This window comes from Oncorhynchus clarkii, chromosome 14 (genome assembly GCF_045791955.1).
Source record: "Oncorhynchus clarkii lewisi isolate Uvic-CL-2024 chromosome 14, UVic_Ocla_1.0, whole genome shotgun sequence".
Taxonomy (NCBI): Eukaryota; Metazoa; Chordata; class Actinopteri; order Salmoniformes; family Salmonidae; genus Oncorhynchus; species Oncorhynchus clarkii.
In genome coordinates this window covers 41,842,767-41,865,086 of record NC_092160.1, presented here as the reverse complement: position 1 = coordinate 41,865,086, position 22,320 = coordinate 41,842,767, and the positions used below count along the sequence as shown (strand labels likewise).

The 22,320-nt window shown below is 44.5% G+C and overlaps 1 protein-coding gene across 2 annotated transcripts in view; it reads right to left on the bottom strand.

Moving 5' to 3' along the window:
* The window catches only part of LOC139366109 (highly divergent homeobox-like), a 46,808-nt gene extending 27,477 nt beyond the window's left edge, over positions 1–19,331 (bottom strand). For both annotated transcript variants that reach the window (XM_071103209.1, XM_071103210.1), the window contains exons 1-3: positions 19,142–19,331; positions 11,437–11,993; positions 6,817–6,963 (exon numbers count right to left, since the gene is read on the bottom strand). In XM_071103209.1, coding sequence (XP_070959310.1) covers positions 6,817–6,963; positions 11,437–11,505 — 216 coding nt within the window. In that variant the 5' untranslated portion in view covers positions 11,506–11,993; positions 19,142–19,331. The remainder of the gene's footprint in view (positions 1–6,816; positions 6,964–11,436; positions 11,994–19,141) is intronic.
* Between the last annotated feature and the right edge of the window lie 2,989 nt (positions 19,332–22,320).

The following is a 22,320-nucleotide window of genomic DNA, read 5'->3' as shown; positions in this document are numbered from 1 at the left end:
AGGGCAGCAAAGAAGCCTCTTCTCACAGTGAGGCGAAGACGTTTGGAGGATGGCTTGGTGTCAAGAAGGGCAGCAAAGGAGCCACTCCAGGAAAAACATCAGGGACAGGCTGATATTCTGCAGAAGGTACAGGGATTGGACTGCTGGGGTAAAGTCTGTCCCTGATGTTCCAGGAAAAACATCAGGGACAGACTGATATTCTGCAAAAAGGTACAGGGATTGGACTGCTGAGGACTGGGGTAAATTCATTTTCTCTGATGAATCCCCTTTCCGATCGTTTGGGGCATCCGGAAAAAAGCTTGTCCGGAGAAGACAAGGTGAGCGCTACCATCAGTCCTGTGTCATGCCAACAGTAAAGCATCCTGAGACCATTCATGTGTGGGGTTGCCTCTCAGCCAAGGGAGTGGGCTCACTCACAATTTTGCCTAAGAACACAGCCATGAATAAAGAATGGTACCAACACATCCTCCGAGAGCAACTTCTCCCCAACCATCCAGGAACAGTCTGGTGACGAACAATGCCTTTTCCAGCATGATGGAGCACCTTGCAATAAGGCAAAAGTGATAACTAAGTGGCTCTGGGAACAAAACATCGATATTATAGGTCCATGGCCAAGAAACTCCCCAGACCTTAATCCCATTGAGAACTTGTGGTCAATCCTCAAGAGGCGGGTGGACAAACATAAACCCACAAATTCTGACAAACTCCAAGCATTGATTATGCAAGAATGGGCTGCCATCAGTCAGGATGTGGCCCAGAAGTTAATTGACAGTATGCCAGGGCAGATTGCAGAGGTCTTGAAAAAGAAGGGTCAACACTGCAAATATTGACTCTTTGCATCAACTTCCTGTAATTGTCAATAAAAGCCTTTGACACTTATGAAATGCTTGTAATTATACTTCAGTATTCCATAGTAACATCTGACAAAAATATCTAAAGACACTGAAGTAGCAAACTTTGTGGAAGTTAATATTTGTGTCATTCTCAAAACCTTTGGCCACGACTGAAGTCTTTTTTTAGAGTAAGTCTGTGACGTAACAAAATGTGGAAAAAGTAAAGAGGTCTGAATACTTTCCGAACACACTGTACTTCCATTCATTTTTGTAACTGGTTCCCGGGGTTTTCCTTCTGAACAGTCTTGTGAGTCTTGGGGGAGCAACCGAAATAAAAACAACCCACTCGGAATGTGATGACAGAAAAAAATACAATCTGAAATGAATCACTACTATTATTCTGACATTCTTAAAATAAAGCGGTGATCCTAACTGACCTAAGAAAGACATTTTTACTAGGATGAAATGTCAGGAATTGTGAAAAACTGAGTTTAAATGTATTTGGCTAAGGTGTATGTAAACCTCAGACTTCAGACTGTATACTCTACTGTTCTAAAGTGTAGGGTCACTAAGAAATGTCCTTGTTTTTAAAATCAAAGCAAATCTTGTTGTCCATTAAAATAACATCAAATTGATCAGAAATACAGTGTAGACATTGTTATGGTTGTAAATTACTATTATAGCTGGAAACGATTGATTTTTAAATGGAATATCTACATAGTTGTACAGAGGCCCATTATCAGCAACCATCACTCCTGTGTTCCAATGGCACGTTGTGTTAGCTAATCCAAATTGATCATTTTAAAAGGCTAAAAGATCATTAGAAAACCCTTTTGCAATTATGTTAGCACAGCTGAAAACTGTTGTTCTGATTAAAGAAGGCATAAAACTGACCTTCTTATGACTAGTTGAGTATCTGGAGCATCAGCATTTGTGGGTTCGATTACAGGCTTAAAATGGCCAGAAACAAAGAACTTTCTTCTGAAACTCATCAGTCTATTCTTGTTCTGAGAAATTAAGGCTATTCCATGCGAGAAATTGCCAAGAAACTGAAGAGCTCATACAACGCAGTGTACTACTCCCTTCACAGAACAGCGCAAACTGTATAACCAGAATAGAAAGAGGAGTGGGAGGCCCCGGTGCACAACTGAGCAAGAGGACAAGTACATGTGTCTGGTTTGAGAAACAGACGCCTCACAAGTCCTCAACTGGAAGCTTCATTAAATAGTACCCGCAAAAACCCATGTCTCATCGTCAACAGTGAAGAGGCGACTCCTGGACGCTGGCCTTTAAAAAATAAAATGAGATCAACGAGTTTACACAGCGAAGCCATTGGTTGCTGATGGGCCTCTGTACGCCTATGTATATATTCCATAAAAACTCAGCTGTTTCCAGCTACAATAGTCATTTACAACATTAACAATGTCTACACTGTATTTCTGATCAATTTGATGTTATTTTAGTGGACAAAAAATTTGCTTTTCTTTAAAAAACAAGTGACCCCAAACATTTGAACGGTAATATATGTATGCATGTATGTATATAGTACCAGTCAAAAGCTTACACACCTACTCATTCCAGGGTTTTTCTTTATTTTGACATTGTAGAATAATAGTGAAGACATCAAAACTATGAAATAACACATGAATCATGTCGTAACCAAAGTGTTAAACAAATGAAAAAAATATTTTTCATATTTGAGATTCTTCAAAGTAGCCACCCTTTTCCTTGACAGCTTTGCACACTCTTGGCATTCTCTCAACCAGCTTCATGAGGTAGTCACCTGGAATGCATTTCAATTAACAGGTGTGCCTTGTTAAAAGTTAATTTGTGGAATTTAATTTCTTCTTAATGCGCTTTAGCCAATCAGTTGTGTGTTTGAGCCAATCAGTTGTGTGTTGTGACAAGGTAGGGTTGGTATACAGAAGATATCCCTATTTGGTAAAAAAAACATATTACGGCAAGAACAGCTCAAATAAGCAAAGAGAAACGAGAGTCCATCATTACTTTAAGACATGAAGGTCAGTCAATACGGAAAATTTAAAGAACCTTGAAAGTGCAGTCGCAAAAACCATCAAGTGCTATGATGCAACTGGCTCTCATGAGGACCGCCATAGGAAAGACCCAGAGTTACCTCTGCTGCAGAGGATACGTTTATTAGAGTTAGCAGCCTCAGAAATTGCAGCCCAAATAAATGCTTCACAGAGTTGAAGTAACAGACACATCTCAACATCAACTGTTCAGAAGAGACTGCGTGAATCAGGGCTTCATGGTCGAATTTCTGTAAAGCAGCCACTACTAAAGGACACCAATAATTAGAAGAGACTTGTTTGGTCCAAGAAACATGAGCCATGGACATTAGACTGGTGGAAATCTGTCCTTTGGTCTGATGAGTCCACATTTGCGATTTATTCCAACCGCTGTGTCTTTGTGAGATGCAGAGTAGGTGGATGGATGATCTCAGCATGTGCGGTTCCCACCGTGAAGCATGGAGGAGGAGGTGTGATGGTGCTTTGCTGGTGACACTGTCGGTGATATATTTAAAGTTCAAGGCACAGTTAACCAGCATGGCTACCACAGCATTCTGCAGCAATAGCCATCCCATCTGGTTTGCGCTTAGTGGGACAATCATTTGTTTTTCAACAGGACAATGACCCAAAACACACCTCCAGGCTGTGTAAGGGCTATCTGACCAATAAGGAGAGTGATGGAGTGCTGCATCAGATGACCTGGCCTCCACATTCACCCAACCTCAACACAATTGAGATGGTTTGGAATGAATTGGAACACAGAGTGAAGGAAAAGCAGCAAACAAGTGCTCAGCATATGTGGGAACTCCATCAATACGGTTGGAAAAGCATTCCTCATGAAGTTGGTTATCAAGGCAAAGAGTGTCTAATTTGAAGAATCTAAAATATACTTTTTTGGGTTACTACATGATTCCATATGTGTTATTTCATAGTTTGATGTCTTCACCATTATTCTACAATGTAGAAAATAGTAAAAAACAAAGAAAACCCCTTGGATGAGTAGGAGCGTCCAAACGTTTGACTGGTACTGTACACACAGCGCACTCGGAAAGTATTCAGACCCTTTTTACAGCCTTACTCCAACATTCTTACAAAAAATAATCATCTGTAATCAAATCTACACACAATACCCCATAATGACAAAACAAAAGCTGGTTTGAATTATTATTATTATTATTATTCATTTTTTAAGTGAAATATCACATTTACATAGGTATTCAAACTCTTTACTCGGTACTTTGATGAAGCACCTTTGGCAGCAATTAAAGACTTGAGTCTTCTTGGGTATGACGCTAAAAGTTTGGCACACCTGTATTTGGGGAGTTTCTCCCATTCTTCTCTGCAGATCCTCTCAAGCTCTGTCAGGTTGGATTGGGAGCGTCGCTGCACAGCTATTTTCAGATCTCTCCAGAGATGTTCGATCAGTTTCAAGTCCAGGCTCTGGCTGGGCACCTCAAGGACATTCAAAAAGACTTGTCCGGAGGCCACTCCTGCGTTGTCTTGGCTGCGTGCTTAGGGTTGTTGTCCTGTTGGAAGGTGAACATTTGCCTCAGTCTGAGGTCCTGAGCAGATTTTCATCAAGGATCTCTCTGTACTTTGCGCCATTCACCTTTCCCTCGACCCTGACTAATCTCCCAGTCCCTGCTGCTGTAAAAACATCCCCACAACATGATGCTGCCACCACCATGCTTCACCTTAGGGATGGTGCCAGGTTTCCTCCAGATGTGATACTTGGCATTCAGGCCAAAGAGTTCAATCTTGGTTACATCAGACCAGAGAATCTTCTTTCTCATGGTCTGAGAGTCCTTTAGGTGCCTTTCGGCAAATTCCAAGAGGGCTGTAATTTGCCTTTTACTAAAGAGTGGCTTCTGTCTGGCCATTCTACTATAAAGTCCTGATTGGTGGAGTGCTGAGATAGCTGTGCTTTTGGAAGGTTCTCCCATCTCCACTGAGGAACTCTGGAGCTCTGTGAGAGTGACCATCGGGTTCTTGGTCACCTCCCTGACCAAGGGCCTTCTTCCTCGATTGCTTAGTTTGGCTGAGCGACCAGCTCTAGGAAGAGCCTTGGTGTTTCCAAACTTCTTTCATTTAAGAATGATGGAGGCCACTGCATCCAGCATCTTCAATGCTGCATAATTTTTTGTACCCTTTCCCAGATCTATGCCACGACATAATCCTGTCTCTGAGCTTTACGGACAATTCCGTCGACCTCAGGGCTTCGTTTTTGCTCTGACATGCACTGTCAACAGTGGGACCTTAGACAGGTGTATGCCTTTCCAAATCATGTCCAATCAATTGAATTTACCACAGGTGGACTCCAATCAAGTTGTACAAACATCAATGATAATTAATCAATGGAAACAGGATGCTCCTGAGCTCAATTGAGTCTCATAGCAAACGGTCTGAATACTTATGTAAATAAGGAAAATGTTTTTTTTTTATGTACTTTCCGAATTCACTGTATGTGTGTATATAGACACCCCTTCAAATTGGCTATTTCAGCCACACCCATTGCTGACAGGTATATAAAATGGAGCACACCGCCATGCAATCTCCAAAGATATGTGGACGCCTAATCGGTTGAGGGCTGGGTTCTGTGCAGGCCAAGCAAGTTCTTCCACACCAATCTCGACAAACCATATCTGTACAGACCTCGCTTTGTGCACGGGGCATTGTCATGCTGAAACAGGAAAGGGCCTTCCCCAAACTGTTGTCACAAAGTTGGAGTCACAGAATATTCTGGAATGTAATTGTATGCTGTAGCATTAATATTTCCCCTCACTTCAACTAAGGGGCCAAAACTTTACTGTTGGCACTACACATTGGGACAGGTAGTGTTCTCCTGGCATCCGCCAAACCCAGATTCATCTGTCAGATGGTGAAGCGTGATTCATCACTCTAGAACACATTTCCACTGCTCCAGAGTCCAATGGCTTTGAGCTTTACACCACTCCAGCCAACGCTTGGCATTGCGCATAGTGATCTTAGGCTTGTGTGTGGCTGCTATGCCATGGAAACCCATTTCACGAAGCACCCGACTAACAATTCTTGTGCTGACGTTGCTTCCAGAGGCAGTTCGGAACTCGGTAGTGAGTGTTGCAACTGAGGACAGACGATGTTTATGTGCTACGTGCTTCAGCACTCTGCGGTTCAGTTCTGTGAGCTTGTGTGGTCTACCACTTCACGGCTGAGCCGTTGTTGCTCCTAGATGTTTCCACTTCACAATAACAGCACTTACAGTTGACCGGGGCAGCTCTAGCAGGGCAGAAATGTATGAACTGACTTGTTGAAAAGGTGGCATCCTATGACGGTGCCACGTTGAAAGTTACTGAGCTCCTCAGTACCGGCCAATCTACTGCCAATGTTTGTCTATGGAGATTGCATCACCGTGTGCTTGATTTTATACACCTGTCAGCAATGGGTGTGGCTGAAATAGAACCCACTAATTTGAAGGAGTGTCCACATATATATATATATAAAAAAGTATATATACATACATATATAGTAGATGAGAAGGCTTTCCTGTTAACCCTAACCCGTTGTTCTAGTAGATGAGAAGGCTTTCCCGTTAACCCTAACCCGTTGTTCTAGTAGATGAGAAGGCTTTCCCAAAAACCTTCTCAATTAAATGTTAACTTAAAAGTAGCCTATGCTTACCTGGCTTAATGAGATCATGATTATTTTAAAATCAACTCTACCATCACGTGCGCTACAAAAAAAAACACTTAAACAGCCTCTTGCTAGGTGCACACAAAGCAAATCTACATTTCTCAATTTTCCCAGACCCCAAAAGTTGTCTCCTGGTGTGGTTAAAGCACGGTTGTGAACTTACCCAATTGAGTTGTTTTTCAATTAAAGTGTGACAGAGCAAAAACTGAGGAAAACAGAAACCTGGAAAAACAAAAAAACTGAAAAAACAAAAGCATTTCTGAGTTTTATAGAGCCCTACATACCCGCACCACGCTGAAGTCCAATTTGGTCTCCTGAGAACACTGAAGGATCAGCTGGAAGCAGCTCTTGCTCTGATTGGTCATCCCGTTGTCATAGTAGCTATCCAGGACTCGCTGCTGCTCCAGTGTGAACACAGACCGCAGGTTCATCTGACAGAAACATGTAATTGGTCAATAAACTAGCCAATGAAAACAACATTGAGTTCACTAATCACATCACATTTTATTGGTCACATACACATGGTTAGCAGATGTTAATGGTCACATACACATGGTTAGCAGATGTTAATGGTCACATACACATGGTTAGCAGATGTTAATGATCACATACACATTGTTAGCAGATGTTAATGCGAGTGTAGCAAAATGCTTGTGCTTCTAGTTCCGACAATGCAGTAATAACCAACAAGTAATTTAACAATTTCACAACAACTACCTTATACACACAAACGTAAGGGACGAATAAGAATATGTACATATAAATATATGAATGAGTGATGGCCGTATGGCATAGGCAAGATGCAGTAGATAGTATAGAGTACAGTATATACATATGAGATGAGTAATGTAGGGTATGTAAACATTATTAAAGAGGTGTTATTTAAAGTGACTAATGACAGACATAGGCAAGATGCAGTAGATGGTATAGAACAGTACATACAGTTGAAGTCTGAAGTTTACATACACTTAGGTTGGAGTCATTAAAACTTGTTTTTCAACCACTCCACAAATTTCTTGTTAACAAACTATAGATGTGGCAAGTCTGTTAGGACATCAACTTTGTCCATGACAAGTAATTTTTCCAACAATTGTTTACAGACAGATTATTTCACTTATAATTCACTGTATCACAATTCAAGTGGGTCAGAACTTTACATACACTAAGTTGACTGTGCCTTTAAACAGCTTGGAAAATTCCAGAAAATTATGTCATGGCCTTAGAAGCTTCTGATAGGCTAATTGACATCGTTTGAGTCAATTGGAGGTGTACCTGTGGATGCATTTCAAGGCTTACCTTCAAACTCAGTGCCTCTTTGCTTGAAATAATGGGAAAATCAAAAGAAATCAGCCAAGACCTCTGAAAAATGATTGTAGACCTCCACAAGTCTGGTTCATCCTTGGCAGCATTTTCCAAACACCTGAAGGTACCACGTTCATCTGTACACACAATAGTACACAAGTATAAACACCATGGGACCACGCAGCCATCATACCGCTCAGGAAGGAGACGTGTTTTGTCTCCTAGAGATGAATGTACTTTGGTGCAAAAAGTTCAAATCAATCCCAGAACAACAGTGCAGGACCTTGTGAAGATGCTGGAGGAAACCGGTACAAAAGTATCTATTTCCACAGTAAAATGAGTCCAATATCAACATAACCTAAAAGGCCGTTCAGCAAGGAAGAAGCCACTGCTCCAAAACCGACATAAAAAAGCAGTTTGTTTGGAGGAAGAAGGGGAGGCTTGCAAGCCGAAGAACACCATCCCAACCGTGAAGCACGTGGGTGGCAGCATCATGTTGTCGGGGTGCTCAGCTGCAGGAGGGACTGGTGCACTTCACAAAATAGATGGCATCATGAGGGAGAAAAATGATGTTGATATATTGAAGCAACATCTCAAGACATCGGTCAGGAAGTTAAAGCTTGGTCGCAAATGGGTCTTCCAAATGGACAATGACACCAAGCATTCTTCCAAAGTTGTGGCAAATGTCTTAAGGACAACAAAGTCAAGGTATTGGAGTAGCCATCACAAAGCCCTGACCTAAAACCTATAGAAAATTTGTTGGCAGAACTGAAAAAGTGTGTGTGAGCAAGGAGGCCTAAAAACCTGACTCAGTTACACCAGCTCTGTCAGGAGGAATGGGCCAAAATTCACCCAACTTATTGTGGGAAGCTTGCGGAAGGCTACCCGAAACGTTTGACCCAAGTTAAACAATTTAAAGGCAATGCTAACAAATACTAATTGGGGGTATGTAAACTTCTGACCCACTGGGAATGTGATGAAAGAAATAAAAGCTGAAATAAATCATTATCTCTACTATTATTCTCACATTTCACATTCTTAAAATAAAGTGGTGATACTAACAGACCTAAAACAGAGAATGTTTACTAGGATGAAATGTCAGAAATTGTGAAAAACTGAGTTTAAATGTATTTGGCTAAGATGTATGTAAACCTCCAACTTCAACTGTTCATATGAGATGAGTAATGTAGGATATGTAAACATTATTAAAGAGGCGTTATATAACGTGACTAATGACAGGCAAGATGCTGTAGATGGTATAGAACAGTATATACATATGAGATGAGTAATGTTGGTTATGTAAACTAGCTCTTCCCTTCAACCACAAATGTGCTTCTAGTCTGTACCCAGTCTGTATGCACACCTACAGTGGGGCAAAAAAGTATTTAGTCAGCCACCAATTGTGCAAGTTCTCCCACTTAAAAAGATGAGAGAGGCCTGTAATTTTCATCACAGGTACACTTCAACTATGACAAACAAAATGAGAAAAAAAATCCAGAAAATCACTTTGTAGGATTTTTAATGAATTTATTTGCAAATTATGGTGGAAAATAAGTATTTGGTCAATAACAAAAGTTTATCTCAATACTTTGTTATATACCCTTTGTTGGCAATGACAGAGGTCAAACGTTTTCTGTAAGTCTTCACAAGGTTTTCACACACTGTTGCTGGTATTTTGGCCCATTCCTCCATGCAGATCTCCTCTAGAGCAGTGATGTTTTGGGGCTGTTGCTGGGCAACACAGACTTTCAACTCCCTCCAAAGATTTTCTATGGGATTGAGATCTGGAGACTGCATTGGGGACCTTGAAATGCTCCAGGACCTTGAAATGCTTCTTACGAAGCCACTCCTTTGTTGCCCGGGCGGTGTGTTTGGGATCATTGTCATGCTGAAAGACCCAGCCACGTTTCATCTTCAATGCCCTTGCTGATGGAAGGAGGTTTTCACTCAAAATCTCATGATCCATGGCCCCATTCATTCTTTCCTGTACACGGATCAGTCGTCCTGGTCCCTTTGCAGAAAAACTGCCCCAAAGCATGATGTTTCCACCCCCATGCTTCACAGTATGTATGGTGTTCTTTGGATGCAACTCAGCATTCTTTGTCCTCTAAACACGACGAGCTGATTTTTTACCAAAAAGTTATATTTTGGTTTCATCTGACCATATGATATTCTCCCAATCTTCTTCTGGATCATCCAAATGTTCTCTAGCAAACTTCAGACGGGCCTGGACATGTACTGGCTTAAGCAGGGGGACACGTCTGGCACTGCAGGATTTGAGTCCCTGGCGGCGTAGTGTGTTACTGATGGTAGGCTTTGTTACTTTGGTCCCAGCTCTCTGCAGGTCATTCACTAGGTCCCCCCGTGTGGTCCTGGGATTTTTGCTCACCATTCTTGTGATCATTTTGACCCCACGGGGTGAGATCTTGCGTGGAGCCCCAGATCGAGGGAGATTATCAGTGGTCTTGTATGTCTTCCATTTCCTAATAATTGCTCCCACAGTTGATTTCTTCAAACCAAGCTGCTTACCTATTGAAGATTCAGTCTTCCCAGCCTGGTGCAGGTCTACAAATTTGTTTCTGGTGTCCTTTGACAGCTCTTTAGTCTTGGCGATAGTGGAGTTTGGAGTGTGACTGTTTGAGGTTGTGGACAGGTGTCTTTTATACTGATAACAAGTTCAAACAGGTGCCATTAATACAGGTAACGAGTGGAGGACAGAGGAGCCTCTTAAAGAAGAAGTGACCAAATACTTATTTTCCACCATCATTTGCAAAACAAAATCATAAAAAATCCTACAATGTGATGTTCTCATTTTGTCTGTCATAGTTGAAGTGTACCTATGATGAAAATTATAGGCCTCTCATCTTTTTAAGTGGGAGAACTTGCACAATTGGTGGCTGACTAAATACTTTTTTTGCCCTACTGTATATACACAGTGGACAAAACATCGACATGGTAAAAGCTACGATTCCTTATTGATGTCACTTGTTAAATCCACTTCAATCAGTATAGGGGAAGAGACAGGTTAATGAAGAATTTTTAAGCCTTGAGACAATTGAGAAATGGAACACCATCCTAATATTGAGTTTCATCCCCTCAGAACAGCCTCAATTCATCAGAACATGGATTCTACAAGGTATCGAAAGCGTTCCACAGGGATGCTGGCCCATGTTGACTCCAATGCTTCCCAGTTTTTTCAAGTTGGCTGGATGTCATTTGGGTGGTGGACCATTCTTGATACACACGGGAAACTGTTGTGTGAAAAATCGAGCAGCGTTGCAGTTCTTGACCCAAACCTGTACTACCATACCCTGTTCAAAGGCACTTTCATCTTCCGATTCACCCTCTGAATGGAACACATACACAATCCGTCTCAATTCTCAAAGGCTTTAAATTCCTTCTTTAACCTGCCTCCTCACTGATTGAAGTGGATTTAACAGGTGACATCAATAAAAGATCATAGCTTTCACCTGGATTCACCTGGTCAGTCTATGTTATAGAAAGAGCAGGTGTTCCTAATGTTTTGTGCATGCACTCAGTGTATGTAATAGGTACATTAGAATATAAAGGCCCATAGTCCAGGTGGTGGTTTCTCTACTTACCGTCTGCAAACCTCGTTTCTCCTGCCATTCCTCCATACTGCTGCTACTGCAGGGGGGCAGATCAGCCATACAGCAGAACCACGAGCAGGGCCAGAACAGGGTGTGGTCTAGGCAGCAGGGCCAGGCCGGGGTGAGGTCTAGGAAGCAGGGCCAGACCGGGGTGAGGTCTAGGCAGCCGGGCCAGGCCGGGGTGAGGTCTAGGCAGCCGGGCCAGGCCGTGGGTGAGGTCTAGGAAGCAGGGCCAGGCCGGGGTGAGGTCTAGGAAGCAGGGCCAGGCCTAGGAAGCAGGGCCAGGCCGGGGTGAGGTCTAGGAAGCAGGGCCAGGCCTAGGAAGCAGGGCCAGGCCGGGGTGAGGTCAAGGCAGCAGGGCCAGACCGGGGTGAGGTCTAGGAAGCAGGACCAGACCGGGGTGAGGTCTAGGCAGCAGGGCCAGATAGGCCTACGGCCAGGCAGCAGATACTATCTGTCCATCTGTCCGGGGGTTGTGGTGGTCTGGCTGGTCATGCTAGCTCAGTCTTCAGGGCTGCAGGGTGCGGTGTCTTTGTCTCCCTGAGGTTCTGCAAGACACGAGAGTGTCATCAGTTAGAGTGGAATCAATGGAAACTTTATGAACCAGAACATCTCATTTCAGCTTTTCCATAATAGACTGCTTTATATGTTTATATTTAGAGTTGTCATATCATTTTTATAACATCACACTTATTCTATGGTGGTGTGTTTTAATCATAGAGAATGATAGACTGCCAGCAGCATACCACCCTGCATACCACTGCTGGCTTGCTTCTGAAGCTAAGCAGAGTTGGTCCTGGTCAGTCCCTGGATGGGAGACCAGATGCTGCTGGAAGTGGTGTTGGATGGCCAGTAGGAGGCACTCCTTCCCAATGCCCCAGGGCAGTGATTGGGGACACTGCCCTGTGTAGGGTGCTGTCTTTCGGATGGGATGTTAAACGGGTGTCCTGACTCTCTGAGGTCATTAAAGATCCCATGGCACTTATTGTAAGAGTAGGGGTGTTAACCCCAGTGTCCTGGCTAAATTCCCAATCTGGCCCTCAAACCATCACGGTCCCCTAATAATCCCCAGTTTACAATTGGCTCATTCATCCCCTGTAACTATTCCCCAGGTTAATGAGAATGTGTTCTCAGTCAACTTACCTGGTAAAATAATGGATAAATAAAAATGTATGTGTGGGTGTGGGCAGCACCATTAAGGCCATCTCCATTTTGAAGTGGTACATTTTCTGCTTCTACTACTTCTATGAGTTGGTAATCAAACTGAAAGGGTGCATACTGCCCCTTGGAGGGTGTTGTCTGAACAGGTATAAAGACAAGGTTGGTGATTTACTGTCACCTTCAGAGATGGAATGTTTGCTCACAAGATAGTATAATTCATTGGCTGATCCCTCCCAATGACCTGGATGGAATTATATGATCCTTCCTTAACCCATAGGAAGTCCCACCCAGTTGACTACTTCAAAGTGGTGAAAGTCCTCAATGGCACTGCCCATGTTAAAACGGGCTTTTAGGCACAAGCTATCACTATGGTTTTAATAGACTGGAAGAGAGTTGTCACTTGACCATCACATGAAATGAAGTTGGACAGGTAACACACCTGTGGACATTTCATACACTCAGATTATAAAACTATAGAAGTAAAGTAGACCTGAATCAGAGCTAGCTGATGAGTGGGACCTGGATCAGAGCTAGCTAGTTGAGAGGGACCTGGATCAAGGCTAACTTAGCTATCTGAGTGGTCCTGGATCAGAGCCAACTTAGCTAGCTGAGTGGGCCCTGGATCAGAGCTAGCTAGTTGAGTGGGACCTGGATCAAAGCTAGCTAGTTGAGAGGGACCTGGATCAAAGCTAACTTAGCTATCTGAGTGGTCCTGGATCAGAGCCAACTTAGCTAGCTGAGTGGGCCCTGGATCAGGGCTAGCTAGTTGAGTGGGACCTGGATCAGAATTAGCTAGTTGAGAAGGACCTGGATCAGAGCTAGCTAGTTGAGAGGGACCTGGATCAGAGCTAACTTAGCTAGTTGAGTGGGACCTGGATCAGAGCTAACTTAGCTAGCTGAGTGGGACCTGGATCAGAGCTAGCTTAGCTAGCTGAGTGGGACCTGGATCAGAGCTAGCTAGTTGAGTGGGACCTGGATCAGAGCTAACTTAGCTAGTTGAGTGGGACCTGGATCAGAGCTAGCCAGTTGAGTGGGAACTGGATCAGAGCTAACTTAGCTAGCTGAGTGGGACCTGGATCAGAGCTAACTGATGAGTGGGACCTGGATCAGAGCTAACTTAGCTAGTTGAGTGGGATCTGGATCAGAGCTAGCTAGCTGAGTGGGACCTGGATCAGATTTATCTAGTTGAGTGGGCCCTGGATCAGAGCTAGCTAGTTGAGTGGGACCTGGATCAGAGCTAAATTAGCTAGTTGAGTGGGACCTGGATCAGAGCTAGCCAGTTGAGAGGGACCTGGATCAGAGCTAGCTAGTTGAGTGGGAACTGGATCAGATCTAACTTAGCTAGCTGAGTGGGACCTGGATCAGAGCTAGCCAGTTGAGAGGGACCTGGATCAGAGCTAGCTAGTTGAGTGGGACCTGGATCAGAGCCAAATTAGCTAGTTGAGTGGGACCTGGATCAGAGCTAGCCAGTTGAGAGGGACCTGGATCAGAGCTAGCTAGTTGAGTGGGACCTGGATCAGAGCTAACTTAGCTAGCTGAGTGGGACCTGGATCAGAGCTAGCCAGTTGAGAGGGACCTGGATCAGAGCTAGCTAGTTGAGTGGGACCTGGATCAGAGCTAACTTTGCTAGTTGAGAGGGACCTGGATCAGAGCTAGCTAGTTGAGTGGGACCTGGATCAGAGCTAACTTAGCTAGCTGAGTGGGACCTGGATCAGAGCTAACTGATAAGTGGGACCTGGATCAGAGCTAATTTAGCTAGTGGAGTGGGACCTGGATCAGAGCTAGCTGATGAGTGGGACCTGGATCAGAGCTAGCCAGTTGAGAGGGACCTGGATCAGAGCTAGCTAGTTGAGTGGGAACTGGATCAGAGCTAACTTAGCTAGCTGAGTGGGACCTGGATCAGAGCTAGCCAGTTGAGAGGGACCTGGATCAGAGCTAGCTAGTTGAGTGGGACCTGGATCAGAGCTAAATTAGCTAGTTGAGTGGGACCTGGATCAGAGCTAGCCAGTTGAGAGGGACCTGGATCAGAGCTAGCTAGTTGAGTGGGACCTGGATCAGAGCTAACTTAGCTAGCTGAGTGGGACCTGGATCAGAGCTAGCCAGTTGAGAGGGACCTGGATCAGAGCTAGCTAGTTGAGTGGGACCTGGATCAGAGCTAACTTAGCTAGCTGAGTGGGACCTGGATCAGAGCTAACTGATAAGTGGGACCTGGATCAGAGCTAATTTAGCTAGTGGAGTGGGACCTGGATCAGAGCTAGCTGATGAGTGGGACCTGGATCAGAGCTAGCCAGTTGAGAGGGACCTGGATCAGAGCTAGCTAGCTGAGTGGGACCTGGATCAGAGCTAACTTAGCTAGTTGAGTGGGACCTGGATCAGAGCTAACTTAGCTAGTTGAGTGGGACCTGGATCAGAGCTAACTTAGCTAGTTGAGTGGGACCTGGATCAGAGCTAACTTAGCTAGTTGAGTGGGACCTGGATCAGAGCTAACTTAGCTAGCTGAGTGGGCCCTGGATCAGAGCTAGCTAGTTGAGAGGGACCTGGATCAGAGGAAACTTAGCTAGTCGAGTCGAACCTGGATCAGAGCTAGCCAGTTGAGAGGGACCTGGATCAGAGCTAGCTAGTTGAGTGGGAACTGGATCAGAGCTAACTTAGCTAGCTGAGTGGGACCTGGATCAGAGCTAACTGATGAGTGGGACCTGGATCAGAGCTAACTTAGCTAGTTGAGTGGGATCTGGATCAGAGCTAGCTAGCTGAGTGGGACCTGGATCAGATTTATCTAGTTGAGTGGGCCCTGGATCAGAGCTAGCTTAGCTAGTTGAGTGGGACCTGGATCAGAGCTAACTTAGCTAGTTGAGTGGGACCTGGATCAGAGCTAACTTAGCTAGTTGAGTGGGACCTGGATCAGAGCTAGCCAGTTGAGAGGGACCTGGATCAGAGCTAACTGATGAGTGGGACCTGGATCAGAGCTAACTTAGCTAGCTGAGTGGGACCTGGATCAGAGCTAACTTAGCTAGTTGAGTGGGACCTGGATCAGAGCTAGCCAGTTGAGAGGGACCTGGATCAGAGCTAGCTAGTTGAGTGGGACCTGGATCAGAGCTAACTTAGCTAACTGAGTGGGACCTGGATCAGAGCTAACTGATGAGTGGGACCTGGATCAGAGCTAATTTAGCTAGTTGAGTGGGACCTGGATCAGAGCTAGCTGATGAGTGGGACCTGGATCAGAGCTAACTTAGCTAGCTGAGTGGGACCTGGATCAGAGCTAACTTAGCTAGCTGAGTGGGACCTGGATCAGAGCTAACGTAGCTAGCTGAGTGGGACCTGGATCAGAGCTAACTAAATGAGTGGGACCTGGATCAGAGCTAACTAGATGAGTGGGACCTGTATCAGAGCTAACTTAGCTAGTTGAGTGGGACCTGGATCAGAGCTAACGTAGCTAGCCGATGTTGGACCTGGATCAGAGCTAACTTAGCTAGTTGAGTGGGACCTGGATCAGAGCTAAATTAGCTAGTTGAGTGGGACCTGGATCAGAGCTAGCCAGTTGAGAGGGACCTGGATCAGAGCTAGCTAGTTGAGTGGGAACTGGATCAGAGCTAACTTAGCTAGCTGAGTGGGACCTGGATCAGAGCTAGCCAGTTGAGAGGGACCTGGATCAGAGCTAGCTAGTTGAGTGGGACCTGGATCAGAGCTAAATTAGCTAGTTGAGTGGGACCTGGATCAGAGCTAGCCAGTTGAGAGGGACCTGGATCAGAGCTAGCTAGTTGAGTGGGACCTGGATCAGAGCTAACTTAGCTAGCTGAGTGGGACCTGGATCAGAGCTAGCCAGTTGAGAGGGACCTGGATCAGAGCTAGCTAGTTGAGTGGGACCTGGATCAGAGCTAACTTTGCTAGTTGAGAGGGACCTGGATCAGAGCTAGCTAGTTGAGTGGGACCTGGATCAGAGCTAACTTAGCTAGCTGAGTGGGACCTGGATCAGAGCTAACTGATAAGTGGGACCTGGATCAGAGCTAATTTAGCTAGTGGAGTGGGACCTGGATCAGAGCTAGCTGATGAGTGGGACCTGGATCAGAGCTAGCCAGTTGAGAGGGACCTGGATCAGAGCTAGCTAGTTGAGTGGGAACTGGATCAGAGCTAACTTAGCTAGCTGAGTGGGACCTGGATCAGAGCTAGCCAGTTGAGAGGGACCTGGATCAGAGCTAGCTAGTTGAGTGGGACCTGGATCAGAGCTAAATTAGCTAGTTGAGTGGGACCTGGATCAGAGCTAGCCAGTTGAGAGGGACCTGGATCAGAGCTAGCTAGTTGAGTGGGACCTGGATCAGAGCTAACTTAGCTAGCTGAGTGGGACCTGGATCAGAGCTAGCCAGTTGAGAGGGACCTGGATCAGAGCTAGCTAGTTGAGTGGGACCTGGATCAGAGCTAACTTAGCTAGCTGAGTGGGACCTGGATCAGAGCTAACTGATAAGTGGGACCTGGATCAGAGCTAATTTAGCTAGTGGAGTGGGACCTGGATCAGAGCTGGCTGATGAGTGGGACCTGGATCAGAGCTAGCCAGTTGAGAGGGACCTGGATCAGAGCTAGCTAGCTGAGTGGGACCTGGATCAGAGCTAACTTAGCTAGTTGAGTGGGACCTGGATCAGAGCTAACTTAGCTAGTTGAGTGGGACCTGGATCAGAGCTAACTTAGCTAGTTGAGTGGGACCTGGATCAGAGCTAACTTAGCTAGTTGAGTGGGACCTGGATCAGAGCTAACTTAGCTAGCTGAGTGGGCCCTGGATCAGAGCTAGCTAGTTGAGAGGGACCTGGATCAGAGGAAACTTAGCTAGTCGAGTCGAACCTGGATCAGAGCTAGCCAGTTGAGAGGGACCTGGATCAGAGCTAGCTAGTTGAGTGGGAACTGGATCAGAGCTAACTTAGCTAGCTGAGTGGGACCTGGATCAGAGCTAACTGATGAGTGGGACCTGGATCAGAGCTAACTTAGCTAGTTGAGTGGGATCTGGATCAGAGCTAGCTAGCTGAGTGGGACCTGGATCAGATTTATCTAGTTGAGTGGGCCCTGGATCAGAGCTAGCTTAGCTAGTTGAGTGGGACCTGGATCAGAGCTAACTTAGCTAGTTGAGTGGGACCTGGATCAGAGCTAACTTAGCTAGTTGAGTGGGACCTGGATCAGAGCTAGCCAGTTGAGAGGGACCTGGATCAGAGCTAACTGATGAGTGGGACCTGGATCAGAGCTAACTTAGCTAGCTGAGTGGGACCTGGATCAGAGCTAACTTAGCTAGTTGAGTGGGACCTGGATCAGAGCTAGCCAGTTGAGAGGGACCTGGATCAGAGCTAGCTAGTTGAGTGGGACCTGGATCAGAGCTAACTTAGCTAACTGAGTGGGACCTGGATCAGAGCTAACTGATGAGTGGGACCTGGATCAGAGCTAATTTAGCTAGTGGAGTGGGACCTGGATCAGAGCTAGCTGATGAGTGGGACCTGGATCAGAGCTAACTTAGCTAGCTGAGTGGGACCTGGATCAGAGCTAACTTAGCTAGCTGAGTGGGACCTGGATCAGAGCTAACGTAGCTAGCTGAGTGGGACCTGGATCAGAGCTAACTAAATGAGTGGGACCTGGATCAGAGCTAACTAGATGAGTGGGACCTGTATCAGAGCTAACTTAGCTAGTTGAGTGGGACCTGGATCAGAGCTAACGTAGCTAGCCGATGTTGGATCTGGATCAGAGCTAACTTAGCTAGTTGAGTGGGACCTGGATCAGAGCTAACTTAGCTAGTGGGCCTGTTCAATCCTTCCTTGGTAGCGTGTAAGATGTGAAGGATGTCTTGCTAACGTTACTACCACCAAATCAGCGTATCGACTATGTGGAGCCATGCAACTAATGTAACGCGTTATAACTTGGAGGTTGCAATAACGCAACTTGCTAGATAGCTAGCTATAGTTAGCCCACCTCAATCAACACAAGCTAATGCTAGCAAAGTGTCAGAGTCCTAAAAATATATATCTAACTTACTAGTTAGCTAGCTAAAAAGTACAAAAGAGTTATTCTAGACTCGTTGAAAAGCAATAATTTGATGATTCTGCTGCTTGCCAGTCTCTGCTAACCCAACAGCTTTCCATCCCCCCCTCCCGTTTCAGCTCTCTGGCAAGCTCAGTGCGCATGGTCCCTGAATAAAAAAACATTGCAAAGCGAATTGATGTAGAAAACGCACATCCACCCATTCCGCCACAAGGGCAGAGAGAGAGAGGGGCAGAAATAGGATTCCCACACAAGAAGCGGAATGATCCAACTTTCCGACAGCTAGTTTACAGACAGTCAACAACCCGCTGCAAGCAACACAACAATAACGCCTAGGGCACGTCATACTAGAAAGACAGGCCATGTCTGCCATAACCAGACCACTGGAGCCGAATAAACTTTTCCTTTAAATCTCTGATTTCTCCTGTCCTAACATGGTCACTCTGACCCCTGCCTACGACGAACTGAAGGCAGAACTCGTCGAAATCTGTCACAGTGAAAGTGTGAAAATCAGTTTGGCATGTACCTGTTTTTGTCGTCAAATCAAACGACCGCTCTAATTCAGCAGATTTCTTCAGCAGTCCCCGAGCCAGACAATGAAATCTAAACATCCGATCATCAATTCTAATCATGATCGTGACGTATTCGCAGACAGAAGCCAATTAGATCATGAAATCAGGGCTGTTACATTCAACCCAGTGATGTCCCGCCCAGCGGTGACTTTGTGAGGAGGAGAGAGAGAGAAACCCTTTATACTGAACAAAAATATAAACGCAACATGTAAATGCACAAAAAACGTAATCCTCAAAAAATAAATGTCACAAACTTGTTTACATTCCTGTTAGTGAACAAATCGATATTTGCCAAAATAATCCATCCACTTGCCAAAATAATCCATCCACTTGCCAGATTAAATAGCATGCTCATGACACTGGTGCACCTTGTGCTGGGGACAATAAAAGGCCACTAAAATGTGACTTGTTTCAGGAAACTAGGCGTATGTCGCACATTACTACTTCACAGGAGAGGCATTTGAAAGTAAACATACATTTTTATCAAAATGTGTTTTTGTTTTTGGCAGAAATGCCTTCTGGAACTTGTGAACTTTCATGTGCCCAAATAAGAAACATATATGCCATCTTTAAATATGAATACAATTGTTAAATTACCAGCCTAGTTGGGTTAGCCACGGAAAAAGTCGGGGAACCTTTCCATTAGCCATGATTGGCTGAGATAATAGATGGGCTGGACATGCTGAGAGATCAGTTCGGATTGGTCTGTCATGTAGCACGCTTCTGTCTATAACATGAGCTGCTCAGTATGTGTAGGTAATCCTTTCTAACGCAGCTTTTTTGAAAGAAGTATGATGGCTAAGGAGATGGAGAAAATTCTGCCGTTTGATTGCAAATATTATGCAGAGGGAGTCGAAAAGAGAACACCTGTCTCTGGATTACATCTTCAAACAAAGGGCAACCATAGCATCTGTGACAGAGAGGGAAAAGCGTTAATCCGTGTGTACGGGTAAGAGAGTCTAGCTAGCTACATTTTCAGATATTGTATGTTTCTAATTTTGTCAAAGTCATTTTCATTGCAAGTTAAAGCATACTGTTAGCTAGCTAGCTAAAGTTAACTGGCTGGCATCGCTAACTAACATTACGTGTATGATCTGTGTATTAATATTATTAGTATCTCAGAAAGCAATTTGCATTGCTAGTTATAGCCTAATGTTAGCTAGCTAGCCGACATTGATACTGGTTGGTTAAATTTAGTTAGCTGCAGATTCATGCATGGTAGTAACGTTATGAGTTGGGATGATGGTTCATTGTTTAGCTAGCTAGCTAGCTAGCTACATGTCTAAACAAGACTCCACTATGCAAGAAAACATTTCACTGTGCCATTTACACCTTCTGTATCCTGTGCATGTGACAAAAAAAATATAGTGTGCGTTTACCAGAGACTGTAATGTGAAGAACAACATGACTTGCACCAGGGTCAAATTAGGATATAAAGTTAGGCCAACGAGACTGTGTATAATGTAACGGGTTTATAAGCGCGGTAATCGACCCTGCCGCACGAGCATGCTTTTGTGGCACAGTCGATAGCGCGCCGGACCTCGGGCTCGAAGGTCGAGGGTTCGAGACCTGCTCCCTGCTGTTTCATTACATTGGTGTGTAAAGTGATTGGACCGGTGAGCGCTTGACCGGTGTGTCACAAGCTAGCGCGAGGACGCGCTCTTTGAAAGGAGGGAGTAGTGTAACGACCCTGGGTTTATAAGCGCAGAAATCGAATCCAAGTGGTCGGTCACAAATGTAGGCCGTCATTGTAAATAAGAATTTGTCCTTAGCGGACTTGCCTAGTTAAAAAAAAAAGGTTAAATAAAAACAACAAAAAAAGTGCAGTTTTTTCATACAACACAATGCCACAAATGTCTCAAGTTTTGAAGGAGCGTACAATTGGCATGCTGACTGCAAAAAATGTCCACCAAAAACCAGGTGTAACCACGCCAGCCGAGGACCTCCACATCTGGCATCTTCACCTACGGGATCGTCTGAGTCCAGCCACTCGGAGACTGCTGATTAAACTGAGGAGTATTTCTGGCTATATAATAAAGCCCTGATTGGCAGTGCCCCTGGCCAGTCATGTGCAATCTATAGATTAGGGCCTAATCAATTTATTTCAATTGAATGAATTCCTTGTATAAACTGTAACTTGGTAAATGCATTGAAATTGTTGCACACAACATTTATATTTTTGTTCAGTATAGTTGTCAGGACCATACATACAAATTCCACCTCAACACTGTTGCCCTAGAGCACAAACAAAACTATACCTAAACATCAACACTACTTAACAGGTGATATTGTGCTCCTGTCCCCAAACAAGGAGGGCCTACAGTAGAACCTACATCTTCTGCACAGATTCTGTCAGACTTGGGCCCTGACAGTGAATCTCAATAAGACAGAAATAATGGTGTTCCAAAAGAGGTCCAGTTGCCAGGACCATATATACAAATTCCACCTCAACACTGTTGCCATAGAGCACACACAAATAGCTAAACATCAACACCATTTTACTTCCACAAAGATGTGACTGGTCTGAGATTCAAGGCAAGAAGAGCCTTCTACGCCGTCAAAAGAAACATAACATTTCACATCACAATTAGGATCTGGCAAAAAATAAACAAATCAGGTATATAACCATTGGCCTCTATGGCTGTAAGGTCTGGGGTCCACTCAACCAACTAAGAATTTACAAAATGAGACAAACATCAAACTGAGACTGCTGCAAAAACATCCCGTGTACACCTTAATCACCAGTAAATACAGGTAGTGGTGTTAATCACCAGTAAATACAGGTAGTAGTGGTAGATACAGGTACTAGTGGTAATCACCAGTAAATACAGGTAGTAGTGGTAAATACAGGTACTAGTGGTAATCACCAGTAAATACAGGTAGTAGTGGTAAATACAGGTACTAGTGGTAATCACCAGTAAATACAGGTAGTAGTGTTAATCACCAGTAAATACAGGTACTAGTGTTAATCACCAGTAAATACAGGTACTAGTGTTAATCACCAGTAAATACAGGTACTAGTGTTAATCACCAGTAAATACAGGTAGTGGTGTTAATCACCAGTAAATACAGGTACTAGTGTTAATCACCAGTAAATACAGGTAGTAGTGGTAAATACAGGTACTAGTGGTAA